Source organism: Numida meleagris, chromosome 8 (assembly GCF_002078875.1).
Source record: "Numida meleagris isolate 19003 breed g44 Domestic line chromosome 8, NumMel1.0, whole genome shotgun sequence".
NCBI lineage: Eukaryota > Metazoa > Chordata > Aves > Galliformes > Numididae > Numida > Numida meleagris.
In genome coordinates, this window is record NC_034416.1 from 8,810,735 (window position 1) to 8,835,130 (window position 24,396).

The window sequence follows — 24,396 nt, forward strand, 5'->3', positions numbered from 1 at the left end:
CGAGAGACTGGCTGTCATCGTCCTGAAAGCAGAAAATGCACCCAGCAAAGATGCAAAGCTTTTCATACATTTTTTGCACCTTTTTCTTTGCCTCGAGATCCTCAGGCTGTATCTGTCCCAGTGCAGAAATCCAGGCCTCTGATTTTAGTCCCAGGCCTTTGACTGTGAGGATACTGAACAAAAACTCGTGATAGAAAACAAACAAAATCCCTGTCTCACGTGGAGGAGAACACGTAACAACAGCAAAATCCCCACTGACCAAGAAACTGTACTAAAAAGCATCAGTAACAAAACAAATCCTGAGGTGGAATAAACCCTCCGCACACTCGCATGCTGGCTAGCTCCTCCCTTCCACCAAGATGAAGTAACACAGCAATACCACTCTTATGAATTGCAGAACTGTATTGCTCACAGTTTATTCATCAAAGTGAGTACAAGCAATAATTTTAAGTTATGTCCTAGAAAATGCATCTAAGACTTTTGAACAATGTAACTATGTAGCACAGTTCTATCACAATTTTGTCCTGAGGAGTCTGTAATACAGCATAGGTACAGCTTGGTGCATCATGTACTTTTACAACCTGAATTTCTTCTGAAGTCACAGCTTATAACACAAACTGCTTGGATGAAACATGTAAGATTGCTCAGCTTAACCATTAAGAACTCCAACAAACCTTTTCCAGACCAGACACTTGTCTCTGTCATGAGATAGGAGTATTAATGCCCTGAAATTATTCAAAGGACTGGAGCAGCTTTTTGCATTCTTGTAGAGGACAGTCTATTAAGGCCTGCTCTTGCCTGGGAAGGGCACACACACTTGTTCCTTGGTATCTCCCTAATGAAGCTTCCTACCCTGCTCCCAGAAGATTAATACATAGTTTTTTCATACTTTGTCCTGAAAATGTCACCACAGCAAACCATGCAAACCTGTATCATCTTACCTTTCTTGTTGACTTGTAGTAGTGCTCCACTCAAAGCTAAGTTAGAATTTAAATAGACTCTAGGTGAAGAGCAAATAGTTTTGCCTTCATTTTTTAATCTAGAAGCTGAGTAAGGGACTAGATATAAAGGCAGGTAATTCCCACCATCCCATCTAGCACTTGAAAGTGATCTTTCTTTAATCACTTTCACCTCCTGCCTTATGTCTTCCTGTTTCCCTGAAAATGGCATGGGAAGCCCAACCATCTAACTTTTCTTCTAGCTCTCTCTGTAGTGGAGCATGGTGTCCAGGAGCTCTGTGAAAATTGACTTAGCCTCTGATTTCTGCCTGAATTCTGGCAGTTTCCTGGACCTTATGAAGTGATTAAAGAAACAAAATACATGAAATTCTAATTCAGGCATCCCAAGCAAGTTTAACTAATAGAATTATTTTTTCTTTAAACCTGTTATTTACTGACTTGACTTTGTATTGGACTCTGTACAGGCCCAAAACTTCACCTGAAATCTGGATTACAGAATATCAATACATCTGTTTCTGAGCCATTATAGAAGCCTTACTTGGTGCTTTTGTTCATTCACTATTTATGCTTCGTGCATGCTCCATTGTGCAATATCTCCTCACTAGTTCTGCTAGCCCTGCAGTGACGCTAGGAGTACTGACTGCCTGTATTAAAGTCATCTGACTTGGAAGTGGCAGCCTCATAAGAAGGAATCAGGTAGTGAAATCTATTCCTATGTAGAACAGGAGCAAATATCCCTTCATACCCCACTGCTCAAAATACATTCATATGAAGCAGTGTTTCCTCTCAGGTTTAAGACATCAAATGATCTGTTTGCATAGCGGTATTCTCACTTTTTGTTCTCACTGTTTATTACTTTGGCATTTTTAGATATTTATCAGCCTTTTAACCTTCTATGCATTTCTTACTTTAAACCTTCAAGCTCTTCTCTAACATTGCTTATTCACTCTATATAAATCAAACAGTATCAGCTTCATGGATTCAGCAATTTGCATACAGTTCTTCAAGTTATTAGAAGTATGTAAAAACTAATGCATAGTCTATCATGGATGTTTTAAAGATTAGTTGTGTTTCCCAACTTAAGTGACATTTAAATACAAAACAAGAATGCACAAGTTCAGCTTCCATTCACGTTTGTGAAAGACACAAACAACAACAAATGACTCTGCAATGAAAAAAAGTGATTTGTTTATGTCAGCATTAAAGATAATGCTACATGTATGATAAAATAACCAACTAAGGGCACTCAGAGCAGTAAGAGTTGCTCTTCATTCTAGAGCTTAGAGTGAAAAACAAAGAAGCCTCTCTAACCCCACCCATCACATTCCTCTTTTCTATCAGTGAACATCTGAGCTGAAATATAGAGATGTTCACCTTTTCAAATATCTTTTGTGAAATGACATTTATTAACAAGTTTGGCACAGAGAAACTTCATTGTGAGAAGACACAGGCAAATCTCATTTTCTCAGTGTCACACTAATGACACTGAATATGAGTGAATTCTCACTGCTTGTAGGTAGTGGAAAACAAAATATTCATTGAACAGAATCGTGTAAGTCAATAATACAGTCCAGAATATAAGAAAATACCTGATTAAGTTATACCTCACACAGAATGAATCACAAGGCTTATTCCTTCCCTTCTTCCCTCCCCCTTATCTGTAATACTTTGCAAAGACTTGTAAGCAGATGCCTTAGCTTCTTGTACTGTACATATCCACATCTTCTGGGCTGGACTGACCATGGTCCATAAGTTTTGGGTCAGGTTTAAACTTTGTTGACTTCACTGTTCCTGTAAGAAATATTAGAGAAATTTATTAGAGAAATAATATAATCCACACCACAAGGAGTGAAAGAAAACATTACCGATGGAAAATCAGAGATACATAGTAACTTTGAAACCGATAGGGTGCACAGTGAGAAAATTAAAATATTCTTGTTGTTATTAAATGATACTGTCTTCAATATATTCTTGAGAATAATATGCTATGACAGTCTGTTCTATTTTAAAGCAAGAATAAGTACAAAATGAATTCAAGTAATTCAGAATATGCATTGGATTTGTATATTGAACCTGAGATTACATCTGGAATTTTTTAATTCACCTGATGAAGGCAGCGGCTCTTTAGTACTCCAAGACTCTACAGGAGAAGATTCTGTTCTGTTAGATGATCGTGATTCAATAGCAGATTCAAACTGTATATTAGATATTTCTTTATTTTTCTCATCTTCTTGTGTAACTGATTTTGACTCTTGCTGCAGCTGTGAACCAAACATTAATGCAAAATAAAGTTATCTCAAAGGTTCCATTTTATAAAATTACTCAGGTGTGACATAATGCAAAGACGTCATGCAACCACATTCAGTTGTTAACATTAGTTGCCATTAACTGCAATAAAAAACCTCACAGCTTTGATACTCTAAAAGTTCACATTTAAGCAAGTTCATTTTTTCATGAGTGTCTGCTCAAATCTGATGCTCTGTTTTAACCTGAGACACTCCAACTGCTTCACAAAGAACTCGTTGTCTTCTACAGCCTTTACCAAGACAAAGACAAAAAATACGCAGATCTTATAAAATACTTATTACTAGGCTACTTACTACTGTTAGACTAGATGATCTTAGAGGTCTTTTCCAACCTTATTGATTCTATTGTATTTTTAGTTAACAGAAGAAAGATAAATCATGATGTCTCCCTGATAATGGAAAGGAATATGTTGTTTTGGTTACAGGCTTCACCAAGTGGAAAAAAATTAAGTTAACAGGAAATGTCTTTACCACATCAATTCTTGTATCTCTGTCAGCTTAATGACATTTACCCAAACCTCATTTTCAAAACTCAGAATTCCATTTGCCTCCGCAGTGGAAATTAAAAGGGAGAAGTGCACAGAGTAACAGCATAAATTTGAAACAAAACATTCCTAAACATTAAGACAACTGAGAAATTTTCATTTTCTTTAAAAACAGCAAAAATAATACTGTGCAGAACTGAAATTTTATTTAGGCAAATACTTAAAAAAAAAAAGTGTTTTAAATCTTTGCTGCACAAAAAAAAACTTTTCAAGTTGCAGAAAAGAACTTGGTCTAATTCTGGAATGTACTAACTTGAATTCCATACGCAATTTAAAGGAGGTAAATATTCCTCTCAACTTAGTGCTGGCAGGGCCCTAGGTTGTGTACTATGGCGTACTGTTTTGACTTTATTTTACAGGAGTTACAAAGTTTGTTTTCTATTAAAGGTTATTCTCTGGAAAAGGTAACATCAAAAAACAGGATAAACTTTCCATGCATAGAAGATCAATATAAAGGGGTTAACGACCATTTTTTCCACTGTGGCTGCACCAAGGATGGGACTAGGAAAAAAAAAAAAAATCAGCTTAATCTGAGATAAACACTATTTAAATCACAGGGTAATGGAAGCAGACCACCTGAAAGGGTTATGGAATTTCCTTCTTTCATACATGTTTAAACACAAGTTAGTCACATCTACAGTAATTCTGTGTTTGTTTGTCTTTTAAATCTTAAGTGCAGTCAGTGGTCTGCATAGGACCAAAGGTTGAATCAGAATGGATTAACTTCTGCTAAGCTCAAAAACAAGCTGTAAGAGAAGCTCAGTCTTCTCTTGTGCATCTTACACACACTGTGGGAGCACACAGAGGATCTCAATTTCTACCGCTTTGAAAGGTGTAACAGATAACACATTAATTAAACATTTAATTTACAAAAATATCAGAGAGTTTTCTGCACTTCCCTTAAAACAATTAGTAATCTTAAACACCATCAGCAGGATGCTGCTTGACCTTCTCACTTTTTTCTCTCTTTGAATTCATGAGCTACAGTCATTACTTCAGACAGCCTACCTTGGAGGCATCTTCCTTCTTTGCCCACAGTGATCGTACAGCTTCATAGGTTTGATGGCTTGCAGAAAACACCTTTTTCCCTGTTACCTATTAAAAAAAACAGCACAATTTAAAAATAGCTTTTAAATAAACAGATACATAGACCATTCAAGTGCAACACAACTGATGAGAACATGCTCAACACCATACAGAGTAGGACATAGTTTAGTCATCTGCTTCTCCAAATCTAATGTATATTTATTTCTCATCAAGTCCTAAATAATGTTTACAGTGGTATTAGAAATCCACAGGCAGCTTTCATATGCTATACCCATCTATCCACAACAAAATCAAAACCTACTCAGAGAACAGTGTTTTGTAAACGTTAGCACAATTGACCAGAACAACAAATATGAAAGAATCCAGACTTGCCTCACTATTCTGCTGATGATCAAAGACAGTAATACAAAAGACTGAAGAAAAACCAAAACAACCACCAAAAAATGACCCAGTCTGTGTAAGTGAGCAATGTTCTGCTTTACACATGTCCTAATCCTTCAGTCTTTCAGATTTTAGAAAAGTAATTTTATAATACCACAGTAACCACGGAGAAACTTCACAAGTGCTCTGTAGATACAGAATTTTTCACAGCTACAACTTCAGAAAAGCTGCGGAAGCTGACACAAGTAAACAGGAAAGAAGGATTTAGCCTCCTGAGGAATGCTGTGATACATGGCGTGGCATTTCTATTCATTTCTGTTTCTTCCAACCCTGACATTTAAGTCTCACTCTAGTGAGCCAAGGAAGTTCCCCCACTGCCTCCTGAGAAACTGTAATGCTCAACAACTTGTATGTATGAAAACAAATACTTCTGCTCAGCTTAGTCACATGAAGCTGCCCAAAGATTTTAACTACGGAATTAAGTCTTTGCAGTGTCTTCCTAAATACTCTGGAAGCATGTAAGAGCAAACACCTCATTAAAATAAGTAGATAGAACAACTGACTCAACACGATGGAAAAATCAGAGATTCAGATTAATTTAAAGACTTAAGCACAACTAATAGAACTACATTTTCCTGCCTCGTTGATTTCATATAGAAGTGCACTTTTTAAACTACAAATGCTAAGACTGTCAAGGAACCAAGAGGAATTCTACGAAAACTACAGAGAAGGAAGAGATGCAGCCATGTTTTCAATTCAGCCTTTGTATAGCAAAGTACTGTAAGCAAACAATTCTTGCATGCAAAATATGAAGTATGGCACTGCTTTTCTATGTAAACAACGAAGACATTAATCAGGTAGACAACTGCAAGATGACAGTAATTTCAAAGCAAGGAATATTATAAAAGGTGCAGTTGTATAGCATCTCAAATTGCATACCTGCCAAATTCAGCAGCTCTGTATTCATTTTTTATTTAATTTTATTTCAGCGAGATGAAAACATCTTCATTCATCTGAGAAACGAGGACAAAAATTGAGAGGCTATACAACCGCATTTTTAAATTCAGTCATTTTATTCACTTCTGATAGTTACGCAATTAACAGCTGCGATACTTTATGTGTTTTAATGAAGATGCATTTGAATTCCAACTCCCAGTCCCACGACACTTAAATCAAATGAAACTGGAATGCTGTGACTAAATTCACTGTTAATTCAGAATTAAAACACAAGTAAACTTACCTTAGCAATTACTACAGCCTGAGCTGGATAACAAACTGAAATTCCTAAAGTAGTAAGTCCCAAGGGATAAGCAATTTTCTTAAATCTAGAATCTGTACAAAGCCAAATATTTCAAATAATTAGACACTAATGTAACATAAAGCTAAGCGGTTGTATTAATTAAACACAATCGTTTAACCTCTAACAATTGTTTGCATCTAGCTTATACCCACCATGGCTGAAGGAGAGAATACATAATGTTATTACAGTTCAGTAAATGGCCAGGTTAGCGAGATACCGATATTCTCCAAGATGGGTTTCCCAAACAAGAAAGAATCCCAGATTTTCCAACATTGTAAAAAAAAAAAAAAAAAAAAAAAAAAAAAGAGCTGCTGTGGCTCTTCAGCTTCTGAATGCATGCTCTCTCAAAGACAGAGTGCAGAATATGGAGCAGCCTGAGAACTTGGGCCTCTTTCCTCAATCACGAGAATGGCTGAGCCAGACTGAAGCTCCTCTTTGTTGACAAGAAGCCCTGCTAACAGATTCTCAAGCCAAATTTATTTTTAATTAAAAAAAAGTTTTTAAATGTTTGTCCACAGAGAAGTAACAGGGATACAGTAAGAAACCTTCTACCCATCTGTCAGAATTTTGATGAATTCGTTTGCTTTACAAAATATTTGGACAAGATGTGCACTCAGGTATTACAGATTAACATTTTCTGAACAGTATTTTCTAGCAGGTTAAGTGTTATTCTTCTAATATTTATCTTGAAAAGAGAGGAGACTCTCTCTACAATTACCATTCTGACTCCAAAGTTGCCCAAATCACACCTTCTGATGCATATTCCCCGTATCTGTTATCCAAATGCCAAGGGCTACTTAATTCTGCTCTATTGTTTTAGCCAGCATCTAAAATAAATATTTAATAGCATCCTTTCAGTTTGTCAGGAAGGATTTTCTTTGAATACTTGTTGGTTATTTTCTCTATTTCAGAAAAATCTTTGGGCTATTAAAACTACTACAAGCTACATATACAAAAGACCAATGATGAAAATAAGCACAGAAGCCCTACCTTTTCTTGCCAGCACTGCACCAGCTAGGCCTGATATTGTAATTATGCCAACTCTGGGAAGAAATTCTGGTGGTGGATTCTTCAGGTAAACATAAGCATCTTAGAATTAAAAAAAAAAAAAAAAGAAACATCAAAGAAGCAAAGCAAGTGAATATTAATCTCTTTGTTTCTCACTTAGGAAATAACGATGGAAGTAAAACTGTAAGTATCCAAAACTGAATCCACTCTTAGACTGTTTTCATTACTGAATGAAGATGTCTCATTTTCCAGGTGCACACTCTAACATCTGTGTTAGCCGGGAAGGGAATCCCAGTCCTCAAAGGACAGCAGTAAAGTCAGTGGTTTTTTTCCCTAGATCCATTTTTGTTTCATCAACAATCAAAAAGAAAAGCATAGGTTTAAGTTTTGACAGTACTATTACTTAACATAGATTAAATACACATTTTTGAATTTCCCAGTATAATATTTTTATAGAAAATTACTCTTATTTCTTATTTGTAGGTTCTGACACTGAACACTAACATGCAAACACTACTTGTAGCTTTTTTTTTTTTCTTTTAAACAATGAAGATGAGTTGTGGAATTTTCAGCCCTGGAGCTGTTCAAGGCCTTGCTCTGGCCCTGCTTTCATCAGGGGGTTGGACTGACTGATATACAAGGGCCCCGCTCTGAGGGTTCCACAGAGGATCTACAGAGGTTCCAGCTTCAACAATTCTGTAATTCTACGATTCTAAAAAAAATGAATAGTAAATTAAAAGTACTCAGAAAGCATTTACTCAGCTCTACGCTCAAACGTTTACACAGTAGAAGTCAGGACTGCCTGTGTGCTACCAATTCTAGAGTCACTGCCACCCTCAAACTTCAAAAAACATTCTGCAGAACAAACGCGAGGCAAAGCGAGGGTAGGAAATGTTCCCTGCACCTTCCCTCATCGCAATGAAATCTAACATTTTGACACTCCATACAAAATCCTCAATCTGCAAAAACAGAATTTACCAGGAGGTCACAAAACTCAGAAGGCTAAAATCTAAGGAGTGAAAAGTACTACTCAAATCGTCATGTCTCTCCCCTAAGGACAGAAGTGGAACTCCATGGTGATATGATGAATTAAGAGTGGCCAGTCATCCTTCTTGCCACACTTCTGGAAAGTACTCCAGTGCAGTCCCACTCTGTCCCCTCCCTCCCATTTTTTTGTTTGTTTGTTTAAGTACCATTTGCTGGTTAGGCCAGTTCTTCAAGTTGCAAGGAGAAAGAACAGAAAATGTTCCATTCAGAAATACATGACTTGCTTACCTTTACCAAACTGAATTGAATCCATTATTCCATTTTTAACAAAGAAAAAAGCATCCTACAAAAATAATGAAATAGATGTAAATACTTTGCAAAAGTAGATGTCTGTAGTAAGAACTAGCCAGCTGATAGATATAGCTCAACACAATAAGACAAATATTACTGAGCTTTAAAAGAAAGTCCCACCAGATTAGTGAAATTCCAGAGGCTGTGCTGAGACTACTTCCTTTTTGCCCAACACATTTACATTATTTAAATTTTCATCCATATTTAATTAAACAATTTATTTTTAATTTAATGAGAATTTTTTCAAAATTAACATCTTGGGAACAAAACTGTAGGGCAGCAGCAGATCTGGACCGCAACTGTGCAACATAAGAAAACCCCATCACAAAATATCATCATCTCTTCCCCGGAAAATCTTGCCCAGCAAAATTAACTTTGTCATTTAGATTGCAAACATGGTACCCATTTTTGCCGAAGATAAGCAATACTTACAGGTATTAAGATGTGTGCTCTATTATTTTGCACGACTCCTTTCAAATTGGTCAACTTACATTACTACAAAGTTTTTTTTAATCTTGTAATTAGCACCACTGTCCTCAGGCTGCTACACAAATCAAGTATACCTTCTTTAGGAGATTAACAGAATATCATCTTCAGTTTCCTCACTGAAACAAAGCTTGCAGTAACACTGACTTTGTGCCACCAGAGGTCACTGCTAATCAACCTCCAACCCCTTGACTGCTAAGGACATTGAAGTGAAGTTTGATACTGATTTATAACTAGATTGTTTCAGTTATGTAGTCACTGGTAATACTTTCACAGACCAACAGAATCAGAATTGACAGAAAATACACATTTTGATTTCTGTCTTTTTCAACTGCTCTGTTGTGTTTCTTAGAAAAAAGTACAAGCAGAAAGCATCACATATTAACAGCAGCGTTAAGAAGTTGCCACTGACTAATGGGTAAGAGGATGCTGACATTATCACATTTTCTTCTATGCTTAGAATATTCAGTAACAGAGTTGCACAATACCGTTGATGAACAGTTAGTGAAAGGCTGCTTTAGCAGTCAGATTGGATGCACCTCGTTTACCTTTCCCAAAGGACCTGTATCTGGTTCTTTGAAAGCAGCGCTCTCTTTCCAGGACTGTACCTGGAATTTCAGGCTCCCAAATGTAACAGCTGGCAAGAAGTTACCTACATAACTCTCACCACAGAAGTTAAGCAAAAAATTATTCTGAAGCTGACAGCGTGGGTTGGCCTTGACATGCTTTTGTACTGACTGAAAGGGACCTATTTGATCTTTCTGATATCTGCACTGAAGAACAGGGAGAACGTACAAGTTCCCTGTTAAAAGAACAGTAATGAAAAAAGAGACAACAGTTCATTTTTGCATTTTAAACTACAGGTCTGTGATAACACAAAAAGTTGCAAAAAAAAAACCCAACAACAGAGTTAAGTAGGATTTTTTTTTTAACCTTTTAGTCTAGTGCTATCAGGAATTGTAGGAAACCTCGGGGGCAGGTATTTCTTACCTTACACCATCCAATATAGCGGCCAGTTGTCAGTCTTATTGAAGAGAATTGCTTCTGCAAGCGACCAGGCTGTTCTTCAATGTATTTTGATTTCAGAGATGGTGAGCAGTAAATTGGAAGCTGGAATCACAAGTGTAACTGTACTGTGGGGAAACCACCCTGTAAACTGACCTGCATTTACTGCCACTGAGCAGCGTTCTTCAAGCCCACAAATCTTTAGCCTTCCCATTATGCAAAGAAAGGCTGCATATCAAATCCTGATTTTTTACATTTAAAAACTTAATTTACACAAGTGTGACTGTCAACGGCGACAGTGACTACAGGTTAATTCTTCACAAATGAAAACAGAAAGCACTGTACATGTCCAAAGAAGCAGAATTACTGAGTATGATAAAAATGCACTTTATTAATGAAAAGCATAAGAAAAAATAGTTGGAAGATGCACGCAACTTATTGCTAGAAATTGTACAGTAGAAAAAAACTTCTTCTAAGACAGTATTATACTCTGATCTTACTAGAAACAATGTAATAATGAAAAGGAGGTAAAACCTCACTCATTTACACTCCTCATTTCTATTTGTGCTGTAGTGATCAATTATTTGGGAGGTAATTTGTATGATAACATAATACTCAGTTATGCCTTTTATTTACATGTTAATGATAATCAATAGAAAGAAATCATATTTGTAGACCTTTCTAGTATTCTTTTAAAGACTGACAAGCACTAGGAATCATACCTGGGTTGGCTTCACCAGCTGACTTGTCGGTTCCTTTTCTGTTGCTGCATACACTGCACACACAAACGGCAGAGCAGAAGAAGCAGCTGCCAGCCTTGCCACCTGAGAGGGAGATAGAAGAAGGGAGTCTAAATGTAGAAATAAAACTTCATTCCAATCTGGTCTTCACTACTGTATTGTGCTTGATCAAATATAGGATAAAACAAGTTCGTTTAAAAATCTTTTCAAAATAGCCTACTTTCAATAAACTCTTCATATACAAACACTTTCTCAAACATCAGTGACAAAGCTAGAGATCACAATTTTGTGCTCAATGTCATTTTGATGCTATCATCATTCCTTACAATAAATTAAGTTCTAATCTAGTCAATGTGTAAGTACTCCAAGTCAACGAATGACATCTTTGTTTCAGCAAGAAACAGCTCAATTTAATTGTAACAATCTGCCATCTCCCAGTTCAGAGAAGGGTCTGAGCACCGTCTGGAAAAACTGCGTGTCAACAATAAGCAACAAGACCGGAAAGAAGAACCACCCGCTTAACCCTTCTAACCCTGTCAACTACAATGTAACTTACAAAGTCTGGTCATAATAGCTCCAGGTCTACTTAGAAGATTAAATGTGGAAAAAGAAAAAGCCCTACGCAGAGGCGAGCTGGAATACAGCTTCATGGGAAGCTGCTTTTTACCTCGCAGCCTTAAGACACCAACAGGAGGTGTCCCAGGCTCACCAGCACATGGTGTATTAACCACCAGCCCCAACACGCTGAAGCATCTGCAGCTTCCGTCAGTTACAGTTGCTTCCATGTCAGTAACAGCCTTTCTGCTCTTCTTAAACTGCAAAAATGTGAAAACAAGTATGGAAAGCATTTCCGGGATCTGCACGGAGATGGCAGTGGTAGTGGCACAAAAACTGAAATCCGGGAGGAAAAAAACACCTTGAAAGTGAAGATAACAATGAGGATTTCCTGAAATCAATTGGAAATATCTTGCCAAAGGAGTGGTATTAACTCCACAGCATTTAAGTGCAATAATGAAACAAGTGCGTGGTTCCACAAAACGAGCACCAAGAAGAGTGAAAGCACAGCCCTGAGTGAGTTCGGGTTCACCTGAAAACGCACCGCACGCAGACTCAGCCACCCAACACAACAAACCTTCATCGTTTCTAAAGCAAACTGTGCAACCATCACAGCAATGCTTCCAGATCATGCACTCACAGCCAAACACAAGGCAGCACAGGACTGCTATGAAAGAAGGGGCAAACAGATAGCCTGCCAGCAGTTACTATTCATGCTTTTTTCCAACATAGAAACGGTACAAAAATGTGTAGGGCAGATTTCATTTTGCCTGAAGAAACAGAATTCCATCACTGTTTCTACTTCTGTCAGAAACATCCCAAATTCCCACTGCCCGGAGCCACAGCTCCACAGCTAAACTAGCAAACCTCAGCTGGCAACACCACTCCTGGGGACACACCACACCAACCAGCACGCGCTGCTCGCTTCACTTACACCCCTGATACCCCAAAAACCTCCCCTTTGGCAGCAAACAAAGTATGATCCAATTAACACAAGGACTGTTTTTGTGATAACGGTGCTCAGAGCCAAACAACACAGTCTGAGCTCCAGCAGATTTACAGAGGTACACCCGTCCCCAAGGAAAAGGCTGCATTTTATATGAATTATTAAAGAAAGCTATTTAAGACGTACTGTAATCCAGTTAACCTACTTCAGAACACGACGCTAGCAAAGCAACACTCCAGTTTTCAGTAGATGCTAGAAGGAAATTTTCAGTTGAACAAGCATGAAAAAGTGATATTGTTCACTTAAATTTGATTAATTTCTTTTAGAGAGTCACAACATAGTTTATTTGGGGTAAATGTAAAAGAGAAAGCTACACTGTGAACAGTGAGAGTACTCCAATTCCTGACTGACACTAATTGCTTTACTTTTGGATGCCTGAAGACAAATGCATAAATGTTTAAAATCCTGGTGAACAGCTCTGCTATCCGACACTGATCTTGGCATAATTATGGAGAGGTTAACTCCTTCCACTGAAATCACAAAGAACTGAGGAGAAAGAAAGCAGCATCACTTCAGCTACATTCAATAGGTTTCAATGCACCAAGCTGTTACAGAATCAGAGAATTGCTCGAGTTGGAAGGGATCCTTGAAGGCCATCACTCCAACCCCCCTGCAATGAGCAGGGACGCCTCCAGCTCCATCAGGTGCTCAGAGCCCCGTCCAGCCTGACCTTGGGTGTCTCCAGAGATGGAGCATCCACCAGCTCTCTGGGCAACCTGTGCCAGTGCCTCACCACCCTGATCGTAAAGAACTTCCTTATATCCAACCTAAAATCTTCCCTCTTTTAGTTGGAGATCCCCTTGTCCTGTCACAACAGATCCTGCTAAAGGGTCTGTCCTCTTCTTATCCTGTTCTTTGCCTCATGACCATTGCCAAATGAAAAAAGACCTCAATTAGTTAAGGTCCTTTTTATTTATTAATTTTTTTAAAATATTTTATTAAATATATTGTTGAAGGACAGCAAGCATTAAACAAGGAAAATAACACACTGTTTACCTAAGGAAGTCAAAAGATAATTTACCTATGAAATCTAAAGGTTACACAGCACTGAGCAATGAGAGGTGCAAGAAGCCCCAGCTATAAAACATGCAGGAATTGCACAGTTAATCAGTAAAACAGCTCCAGAATATCAATAACAGATTCAAATCGCAACAATCTTCTTGCTAATAAATTCAGAAAATAGTTTAATTCACCCTTTAAAAAAAAAAAATTAAAGAGTTTAGTTCAACATCTGATCTGCATTTTAATAATGGTTCTGCTTTTATGTGAGTTAATGCTCTAACCTAAGCTCTAGGAAAACAACAAAAGAAAATCATTTAGTCCCTAATGACAACAGATCTAAATACCAGAAGACAGAAGAGCCATGAGCCCAGATAATACCTTCTGGAGATGAATTCAATACAAATATGTGTCTAAACACTGCCAGAATTACAGATACTAGAAGTCACATGCCTTAATATCCTGGATAGGAGGGGGACAAAAAAGAAAAGAAAAAGATGGACAGTAACGGTCAAAATATTTCCTCTAATACCACCATCATGCTACTGACACCACAATAGCTACTGACAGGTTGTTTTTTTCCACAGGCATAAACAGCACTTCGGCACCTAATAAAACCATTTCAACTTGCCCTAGTCTACAAGACGTAAGTATTGTTTCTCAGTGGAACTCCACAGATTCACAATTCTGCTTCCAAGTAGGCACAGACTTCAGAACAAAAAGACATCAAAGAAGTGGGCTGTATGCAAAGACCTGAGGCACGTGTATATTGTGCATATACCTTCTCTGCCATAAAACCAGAATCTACTTGGCAGATTAAAATGAAACTAAAATTTTAGCAGCTGTTGCATGTCACATTTTCAGTGGAGAGCTGTTATTAAACGAGTAACGGGTGCAGTGTTACAGTACAGAGCACTGACCCATTCAGATCTATGCCCTGAGCTCCACCATCACCTGGCCATGGCATGAAGCCCAACCCAAAGCAACAGCCCTGATCCTGCTTTGCAAAAGTAAATATGAGGATTCACATGTGAGCAACCTACTCATCAATTTGACTGCAAAGACTAGAAAACCTGACTGCATACATGAGAGAAAGTGCAGAGCTTTACAGGCACATCTTGCCCTGTTTAAACACAGTTATCTGCGATTATTTCAGATACTCGTGAGCCTGTCTGTTACCACGTGCTTTTAAACACCCGTGTTTAGATGATGCACTACACACTTCACAACCCTCCTACCTACCAAGTGTCGTGATGACGTTCCATATCTCACGTAAGGAGCGGCAGGCGTTTCAGACAGCTGCTGGTAGATAGAGAACAACCACAAACAAACCACCTTCCCTCCCTAGAGCAGAATTTAAGCACTCTGGAACCAGCTCCTTTTGGCACAAGTTCCGCAGCAGAGCCGCGCAGCGCTGAGGGCTCCGCTTCCCGCCCCTTCCCCTCAGCGCGAGGCGCTCAGCGCTCTGCTCCCACTCACACCGGGGCAGCGCGGCCACGCAGCCGACACGAGCTCGGCACCAGACAGCCCGCCGCAGGACGGCCGCGGGACGCGCAGCACGGCGGTCTCCTGTCCTCACAGCCCCCGCGGGCCGCCCCCGGCTTCTCCGGACCCGGTGCCGCCGGCGCGTGCCGACAGCGCGGGCTCCCGCTGCTCCGCAGGGCTCTGACGGGAGCTGAGCAGCGAAGGCCGCACAGAGCCGGCGGGAAGCGCTGCTCCGCGGAGCGTTGAGGGGCGGAGGAGCCGAGGGAGGCACCACAGGCTGCCTTCGGCCCTTCCCTCGGAGCGGGAAGAGGGCCGGGACCCAGGGAGCCGCCGCAGCGCCGCCCTCCCCCACGCCGGGCGGCACTCACCTTGGCCGCCATCTTAGCGACAGCCGCGTACGGCGAGCGGGAAGGGCCGAGCTTCGGCCGCGGGCTCCTCCCGCGTGGGGCGGGGCTCTACGGCTCCTGCGGCGGCTGAGGCGCTGGAAGCTGGGTCGGAGGCTTGGTCGCGTGCTTTGGGCGGGGACTGCTGCTTTAGTCGCGGCGTGTGCCTGGGCCTGGCCCCGCGGACCCTGCCCAGAGAGCGGCTTGCTCCCAGCCTGGGCTTGGATTGCTCTTCGTAATTACAGTTATTAGAGAACACACACTAAAACAACGCGAGCACAGATTTTAAGTGCAGATAATTCCGTTTATTGAAGTCCAATTTTACAACTGAAGTTTACAACTTCTTTTTTTTCCCCCAAAACAAAAGCTTTGTTTGAATTTAGGAAGAATAAATGTTCTTTTTAATAATGTACAGACTATATCTCTTAAATAAGTTAATATCTTTGAAAAAAGAGCAATATGTTCCTTTTTTAATGTTGCAGTGCAACTTACAACTTACACGTCTGTGCAATGTACCATGAGGTATATGCCCAGTGAGCAACACACAGTGAAGTTTTCCATTCATAAATTTTCATTGTAGACACACAAAAAGTTAACAAGTTAATCTGTGATAGAAAAACGCAGCCAGTTACAGTAGTTCACACAGAAGTCATCTGAGAAGAGGAAAAAAAGAAACCTAACGTTCACTGCCTATATAAACTATTGGATCATCTCTCAACATAGACAAGTATAAAATTAAAAATACTGTTGTGAAACCAAAGAAATACTGTATTATCCAGGGGTTGAAACCTAGCTTAACCTGTATACGTCCAGTTAGAGTAGTTAATTTTCTCTCTCTGTTCAATGAGCTGAAGGACTTTACTATGGTATTGGTAGAGTATCTGCTCATAAAAGCGCTTAAGCAAGATGGTAATTAGAGAAAAGTTGCAGAATGTCATAAACTGTGATACAACTCAGACACCTTCCCTTTCATGGATAGATGGCTTACTGTGACCTCTCAGTTCATCTCACCGTTGACTGGAAAAACAAGGCTGAAACATGGAAGATTCCGAGTATTTGAAGCTTTGACGCTTCAAACTTTTCAAGATGGCTCTTACTAAAAATACTTATTTTTCATAATGACATAAAACACACATTTACTTTAGAAAGAATCAACCACAACATAACTTTGTGATAAATAACAGTTCTGCCGCTAATACTTATATACATACCGCTTGTAAACAAAAAATGCCCACAGGTCATGGAGTCTCCATGAGTTTTATACAAGGCGCTATAGATTTTTTTTGTTATTGAAAACAGTCCTATTGAAAGTTTGGTTTATAACCTCCTATTGCTACAGAAACAGTAAGAATGTTTATATTTACAAAGAAACAAAGACCATGGAGACCCCATAGCATTATTTGCTAAAGATTTTAAGTTAGTGGGGTTTTCAAAATACACATTATCAGCACGTCCAGATTTAATTAACAGTACAGGTTGAACACCAGCAGTACAATACTCTAGTGCTTTGGTATTTCAACCCCTGAATATACAAAGACATTACTACAGCCTACTTCACAGTTTAATGCAAGTAAAGTGCAAGCCATAGTACAAGGGTGTCGTACATTTTCATACATGTAAGCATTATCTATAAAAGGCTCTCTATACAAGTTTTATTAGCTACTTTAGTAAACTAGACAGAAGTCACCTATGGCCCAGCAATTAATGCTCTTGCAAGGATATTGTCTTTGTAATACAGTATGTGTCAAATGTAAAAAGTTTATTAATACTAGTGCATTTCTCCTATATTCTAACCTGTTTCCATTTCAGATTTTTAAGTTGAAAACCTTGTTTCTCAGTAAAACAGAAGTCTTAACTAGTAACGAGGCCTTTGCTGTTATTTTGGCCAGTGAAGAAGAATAATTGTTAAGACATTTGCTTCGTGGTTGCTAGTGAAAAAAAAGCAATAGAGTTAATATGTATAATGTGGCATCCTTATTTAAACTGCAGCATTCAGACAGATACATTTACAGTTAGTAAAAAGATCTGTATTGATACCCTCACCAATGCCTGAGAATGAGTAATATTCTAGAAATGTGAGGACAGAAGTTAGTGGACCTTTCTGGTCAAACATAAATTTGTTGACATATTTTTTAATTTCTTCAACATTGCTTTCTCTCAAATACTGCTCATACAGTGGCATCAATGCATACAGCAAAATCCCTAATTGTCACGTTAACCCTTGTATGTGTGTGATAAAAATAAACACACTATATTTGTCTGGCCTGCATTAAGAATGAATATGATTCTTGAAGACAATGATGGGCAGTATCCACCTGAAAATTGTTTATACTTTTATTAACACTAGGTCCCAGTAGAATATCAGCTATCACAAAACAAACAAACCCAACAAACAAACAAACAAAACAAAAAAAACCCAAAACTGAAAGTCTGCTAAAAGCTTAAACAATATTCTTCATAGTCCTCAGTCTAAGTGTGCAACTATGGTATAAGCTGTAAAGCACAGAAATTAATCTTAAACAAATGGTTTTTCATGTACTATATCAAGAATAATACCAAGAATAGTCACCTGCCTACACATAGTGAATGGAGCTGTTCAGAAATAAAATACTATGCTTATACATAATAGGAGTAAATAAATATTGTAAACTCAAGTAAGAAAGTACAACTTACTTGTTTTCACTTAAAACAACAATATATTTTCCATTAAACAGCTGATAATATGTCTCAGGTTTGATTTTCAGATGCATGTTGAGTTAATAGCCAGTGAGAGCCACAGCCACACAGTGTAAATAGGAGGAGATGGGGAACCTGTCCCAAGAGCAGCCTGCCTGAAAAAGCTGCTCCAAACCTTAGCTTTAATGAGGGAAACATTCTAGAAGGAAAAAAGGAACTTGTTATTACTTAATATAAATTAATTAGATAATATTGCATCTTGAGTCTGTCACGTTATTAACAATTTTTGTAAATAATTATCAATAAACATCATTTGGCAACAGGGAAGAGTGCTTATTATCCCTAAGGAGATTATAAGCTCGGTGGTCTAAGGCCTGTGGTATGTGCAGTCTTCTACACGTTTACCCTACAGACAAAAGCATTACTACAAGGGCTGCTCTGAAAGTAATGCCTCCCACTTCATTATGCAGGCCCACAATGCCAGAGGCAGATGTTGGTGGGATGGCAGTAGAAGTTGAACCTTACTACCAATATTCTGTTCCATTTTGTTGCTGTGTGACAGATGGCAGCAGAGGGGCAGTCTGAAAAAATGACGCCTGATGTGGAAGTGTGTATGAAGCAAAGGTGTGGAATTGAATTCCTCCATGCAGAAAGAATTGCACCCGCTGACATTCATTGACACTTGCTGAACGTTCTGGAGACCAAACAGTGGATGTGAGCACTGTGAGGCACTGGGTGGTGCATTTCAGCAGTGGTGACATCAATGTGAGAGACAAGCCCCATTCTGGACATCCATGCACAGCTGTCATACCACAAAATGAAGAGCGTCTTGACCAGCTCATCTGCATGAATCAGCTAATGGTGGTGACTATGTTGAAAAATAGTGTTTTGTAGCTGAGAATTTCCTCTATCAAATAGTTTTATTGTTCTCTTTGATATCTGTTGTCTTTTCCATGGAAATAAATAGGAGGCATTACTTTTGGAGCAAGTTATGCCCTTCTCTTTGATTTCCCTATTTTGAAAATTAAGCAGAAATAAACAATCCATTATGAAACCAAACTGCCACATTACTTTAACAATATACTACAGGAACTTGTGTGTACTATGAACAGATTTTTTTTGAGCAATTCTCAGCATGTCAGTGAAGTAACCTCTTCAAAGGTACCTTTGCAATCCTTCACTAAAAACTTTGAATTGAAGAATAATTATTTTGGTCTGGAAAGCTGTAATTGCTGACGACAGTAAGAATTTAGCAAGATGTACATCTAGCAATTCTCTGCAACACTTTATTTTTCCTTGGAAAAAAAGCAAGTAGTGCAGCACATTCCTAGCTCAAAAGATAGCAGGCTGGATGAATATGGATTGACTAATCATATTCAGAATTCCCGGCTTGGAAAAGACATCAAATCACATCCTCCAATACCTTTTAGTAGTAATTGATCAGTCTCTCCTTATAGCACTAAAATGTAAAGCAGAGCAAGAAGTGCACACGATGTGTCTGAGAAAGGAGAAGATGCAGTACGATGGTTTTTGCCAGTGAAGTGAAGCAACTGGCTTTTTTGGGGGGGGGAGGATACAGATTCCCTGCACAATACAACACAGGTTGATTTCTGTGAGGACAAATAGAATCCTACCTGTCCTGCCTTCGAGTACGGAGCCAGTATTTTCACAACTTTATTTCTAGCAAAGAATTTGGGGACACAGACTGATGAGAACCTCCTCCTCCTTTGATTACTTCTTGTTGATATTAACAAGACTAAATTCAGGAACATTTTCTCCTAAAATCTATGAAAACAAGAAAAAAGCCCCAGTATTCCCAGTAAGTGCTACTGAGATGGCTTCTAAGATAGTTTTCAGCAAACAAAGAATTCAGTGGATACAGAACAGTATACTAAAAAGAAGGGGAATCAGTAGTTTAGTGGGAGCATTAATTCAGCTATATAGAAACGTATGTTAAAAACAAAAAGACTAAGCTTGTGAAGTCAGAGAGTGATGATTGAGGGACATTTTTCCTGCAGCTAAGAAAAGTATGTCTAACAGGCAGGAATTCTGGCTGAAGACACTCAGTTGGCTAACTTTAATAAAATCTGGATAAATACACATCCAAACAACCTCTTCATGTAGTTATATATGGTAGGAACCAGTTTTTGTCTAAGCAGGCAGGCAGAAGATCTATTACGCTAATAAATGTACTCCACTGATGCTGATTATTTCCCTTGAAGAACTCAACAGCAAACATTATTTTTTTCCTAATTTAAAAACAATATGTCATCAAGGCTACCTTAATAGTTCAGCTGCGTTGTACAGAGTTAGAGTACTTATTGGTCCAGGAGAATTTGACTTATTTTGATTTGGTACATGAATTTTAAATACAATATCTTTATTGCTCTTTCATTCAAGTTATTTCAAAGATCATGAAATTCCAAACAATTGCTCTATGGTGACTTTGTGCATTAATTTCTGCAGGTTAGCTGGATTAGTGCCTAGATGCAGAAAGGAAAAACTAGTCATGGGGAAGGAAGGACTTCAGTATGGAGTTGAGTATACATGCAAAAAGTATGTAAAAATTCTTGCCAGCTAGCCTTTGTGAAAGAGCAAAATGTTCGTGTTGCTTAATTTAAAAGTAGATTTTGCTTGCTATAAAATACAAGCAATATTACTTAAATCTTACAAACTTTATATTTGCTTATGAATATAGAAAATTTGATGCACTTAATTTGGTGACCATCTATCACTGCTTACACATAAAGTATGAATTGGTTTATAAATGATTTGTATAATTTAGGCATTTCTTTGCATCACTGCTTAATATTTATTCCATTTTATACGAAGGATGGCATTAAAAATAGTGAAATATATCTTTCAGAGATCTGCTATGAAAAAAGTTAGGCAAATTCCCTCTATTAATGCTTTTGCTATTCCGTTGTTCAGTAACTATAGTGTTCACATAGTAAATACGTTTAAACTGTTTTACATTTTGCATAAATACCGCAACTCCAATTTTTATGACAAATTGTTGTTCTCTATTTCCTGTATGTTTTTTATGACCTCAGGTGTTAGACCCTTCAGTGTATGCTTAATATTCAGTAAGGTATGTACGACGTGATCCTGCTCCACCCTGCTGTATGCATTTAAGGAGCCATTGTCTTCAGTGACTCTTAGGTCTATAGTTAATTTGCTAAAGCATGTCAAATATGCCTTCATGTTGTATGTTCTATCCAAATGTATTTGCTGCAATGATGTTGTGACTCTGCTTCTGAGATGAGAACAGCTGTCAAGTAACAGATCCCTACTAATAACATCTCATACTATTATAGACTATTTGTTTAATCACCGTACCCACTGTGGTTCAAATAAATGCTAGTGCAAATGAGAATAAAAATCAAATCTGAGTTGTGTTTTTTCAGGGCTGTATTGGGTTGACAGGACAAGGTTTTGGTAGCAGAGAGGCTGCAAGAGTGGCTTCGTGAGAACAGAGCAAGGGGCTGTCCTCAAGTCGGACACAACCCTTTCTGGCCACCTCAGAAATGGCCCTGCCACTGGCCAAAGCTGAACCATCAGCAAAGCAGGTAACATATTTAAGACAGGATAAAAAATACCATGCATCACTTACGAGAGAGTGAGAAAAATCAAAGAGGCAAATCTGCAGGTACCAAGACCAGAGGAGGAAGAGCGGGGGGATGTTCTCAGGCACCAGAGCAAAGATTCCTCTGCAGCCTGTGGAGGAGCACTGGGAGCAGCGGGTGGATGTGCCCTGATGGAGACTGCAGCCTGCAGGCAGCCCACAGAGGAGCCCAGGGGGACGCAAGCAGGAACAGCATGCTCCTGAAGGACTGCATCCCAAGGAAAGGAGTGGGGGGAGACAGAAGAGGCAGGAAAGGAGTGAAGTTGAGCCTGGGTAGATGGGGGGCAGTGTAGGGGTAGGTGGTTTTAGTTTTGTCTTTGTTGCTCATTATCTTCCTCTATTTTTAATGAACAATTAATTTAAGTAGTTTTCCATAAGCTCAGTCTATGATGGTAATTGCTAAGTGATCTCTGTCTTTATTTTGACCCACGAGTTTTTCTCCCTGTGTCCTGTTAATTTGCCACAGCTCCTTGGTGGACACTGTCCTAAACAAACAGAATACCTCTACCCAGTTCTGGCTTTGTGAATACGTAAATCTCTTTCTGGGTACTAGGACCTCTTTGAGATAACATTTTTCCCCATATTATATTGAATAGTATGAATTTTACAGTTCTTGGTATATGAGAGACAATTAGGTTTATATAGTGGAAAAATATCAGCGAATATCTGTGTTTAAGTAAAATGATCTCAACTGAATTCACACTTCCTTTGTCCTGCTTTCTTGAAATATTCTAGTAAGAATAGTCAAAGAAAACTGTGAATGTGTGTTGGAAACATGTTCAGTAACATTCAGAGCAATCCTTTTTTTTCCAAGAATGCAAGTATTTTCTCCAAAATCTAATTCATTCTCATCCAGGCAAGGAAGTGAAATACATGATGTAACCTGTGTGTCTTTTCAAAACCAATCAGTACAGATTGGTTTTCTAGTGATGTAATGAATAACTTCACCCACTTGCTGATGTACTACTAACAGTTAAAAATTATTGCCAGACATTATTATAATTTTGAATAATTTACTCAGCTTTAGATGTCAGTCTATTACAGAATTTAATTGATTAGTTCAGGTTTTTTTTTTTTCATTATTTAATGCTTATCCTTAAAGCATCAGAGCTTTTTTGAATTATGTGACACACAGGCATGTGTCACTTAAATTCACAGTGAAGAAACTATGAAAACCTGCAGAATGTGCCATATTCAGTGCAGATGTTTTTCTTTCACCATGAAATATTTCAAATTATGTTAAAAGCAGCGTAAGTTGCAGCATTAGTGAACAACCAACATTGTTCTACTCATATCTTAACTTCTGTGCCACACCTACACACTTATATTCATTCATTTTAAAGGCAGGCACAGTATTTTACAAACACAGTATCTAAATGGCATATACTGTATGCCCATAGGGCCAGATTGGGATCTATTTGCTAGATGTACAGTGTACATGTTAAGGCACACTATAGGGATTGAGTTTATATTTTGATAAATCTGTCCTTTTATTTGCAAGGATGGTCACTACTTGGAAATGTAGCAAAAATAATCGTTCATCTCTAAGAGTGTCCAATGTCTTTATGTTTTCATTTTATATTTTTCTCAAGAAAAACATGAAAATGTGAACTGTAGAGCAGTTAAAAAGTAAATATAAACTATCGTGTTACATTTTATATACATAGATATATTTAAATATACCTAAATATATAAAATGGTTGCAGGAGCTCATACTAGAAGCTTGGTTTTAGTACAGTACTTTAAATATACTGGTGTTTGTTTTCAGTTACACTTCTGCACTGCTTCTTTCTAATGCAGAGCTTGATACGGACATCAGTTGATAATAGCAAACAAAAAAAATAATAAAGAATATTATTGTCTTATCATGCAATGTAGTAGGCATCCTGTGGCACTATTCTCTTATCCAACTTATTTACAGTACTGCTGAGCACATTATTTATAAATATTACAGTGTTTGTCGTACTGATTTTTCATGGCACCCAGCAATTATTCATGCTACGAGTCCTGTCAGACATGAGTTTCAATGAATGAATGTGTATGGGTCAGCATTGGTGCTGAGGTTGCAAGTTCAGAGGCTCCATTTTGAGATTTCAGAGCAGCACTGTACTCACAAATGTCCAGGAAAAACTCATAGTTCTTTAGTTTCCAATCTTTAAACTTCTTTGATGTTAAGTTGGGATCATCCAGAAGGCTGTTGATAACTGTGAGGTCCCCTTCCTTTGCCTATCCAGAAAGACACAGTACATGTCAAAATGAAATGTATCCCACACTTTGTATTTTGGAATTTTATTTCTTCTCTCATTTTAATGGAAGGTGCTAGAGAGACTACTATGGACACTTGAATTTTTTACCTATATTCAGGAACTATTACAGCTTAAGCTATTTGACAGCTGATGTCCTGGCACTTTCTACAACGTGCCTACAAAGAGTGCCAAGTAATGTTTTGCTGGTTGGTTTTGGCTTTTGCTTTGATTTGAGACTAGAACATAATTGCTTTCAAGTACTGTTAGTTTCTTTGAAACTTAATTCTAAAGCGGCAAAGAAACACC

The 24,396-nt window shown here is 38.3% G+C and overlaps 2 protein-coding genes across 2 annotated transcripts in view; both read right to left on the reverse strand.

Annotated features, from left to right (window-relative positions):
* On the reverse strand, nt 388-15,677 carry APOOL (apolipoprotein O like). Its single transcript, XM_021406014.1, has 9 exons — nt 15,529-15,677; nt 11,098-11,199; nt 10,361-10,480; nt 8,822-8,876; nt 7,529-7,627; nt 6,479-6,570; nt 4,819-4,905; nt 3,064-3,220; nt 388-2,750 (listed from the first exon to the last, which is right to left on the reverse strand). The coding sequence occupies exons 1-9, from the start codon at nt 15,538-15,540 to the stop codon at nt 2,653-2,655; spliced, it is 822 nt and encodes a 273-aa protein (XP_021261689.1). The 5' UTR covers nt 15,541-15,677; the 3' UTR covers nt 388-2,652.
* The window catches only part of LOC110403333 (connector enhancer of kinase suppressor of ras 2-like), a 169,898-nt gene continuing 165,840 nt past the window's right edge, over nt 20,339-24,396 (reverse strand). Inside the window, 1 exon segment of the mRNA XM_021406448.1 lies at nt 20,339-24,070. Within this exon segment, the coding sequence (XP_021262123.1) occupies nt 23,855-24,070 (216 nt within the window). The 3' untranslated portion in view covers nt 20,339-23,854.

Coding starts and splice junctions, on each gene's coding strand:
- APOOL (XM_021406014.1), bottom strand. Junction 7,628..8,821: donor TTCAATTCAGTTTGGTAAAG/GTAAGCAAGTCA, acceptor TTTAATTCTAAG/ATGCTTATGTTTACCTGAAG. Junction 3,221..4,818: donor AGAAGGAAGATGCCTCCAAG/GTAGGCTGTCTG, acceptor TTTGGTTCACAG/CTGCAGCAAGAGTCAAAATC.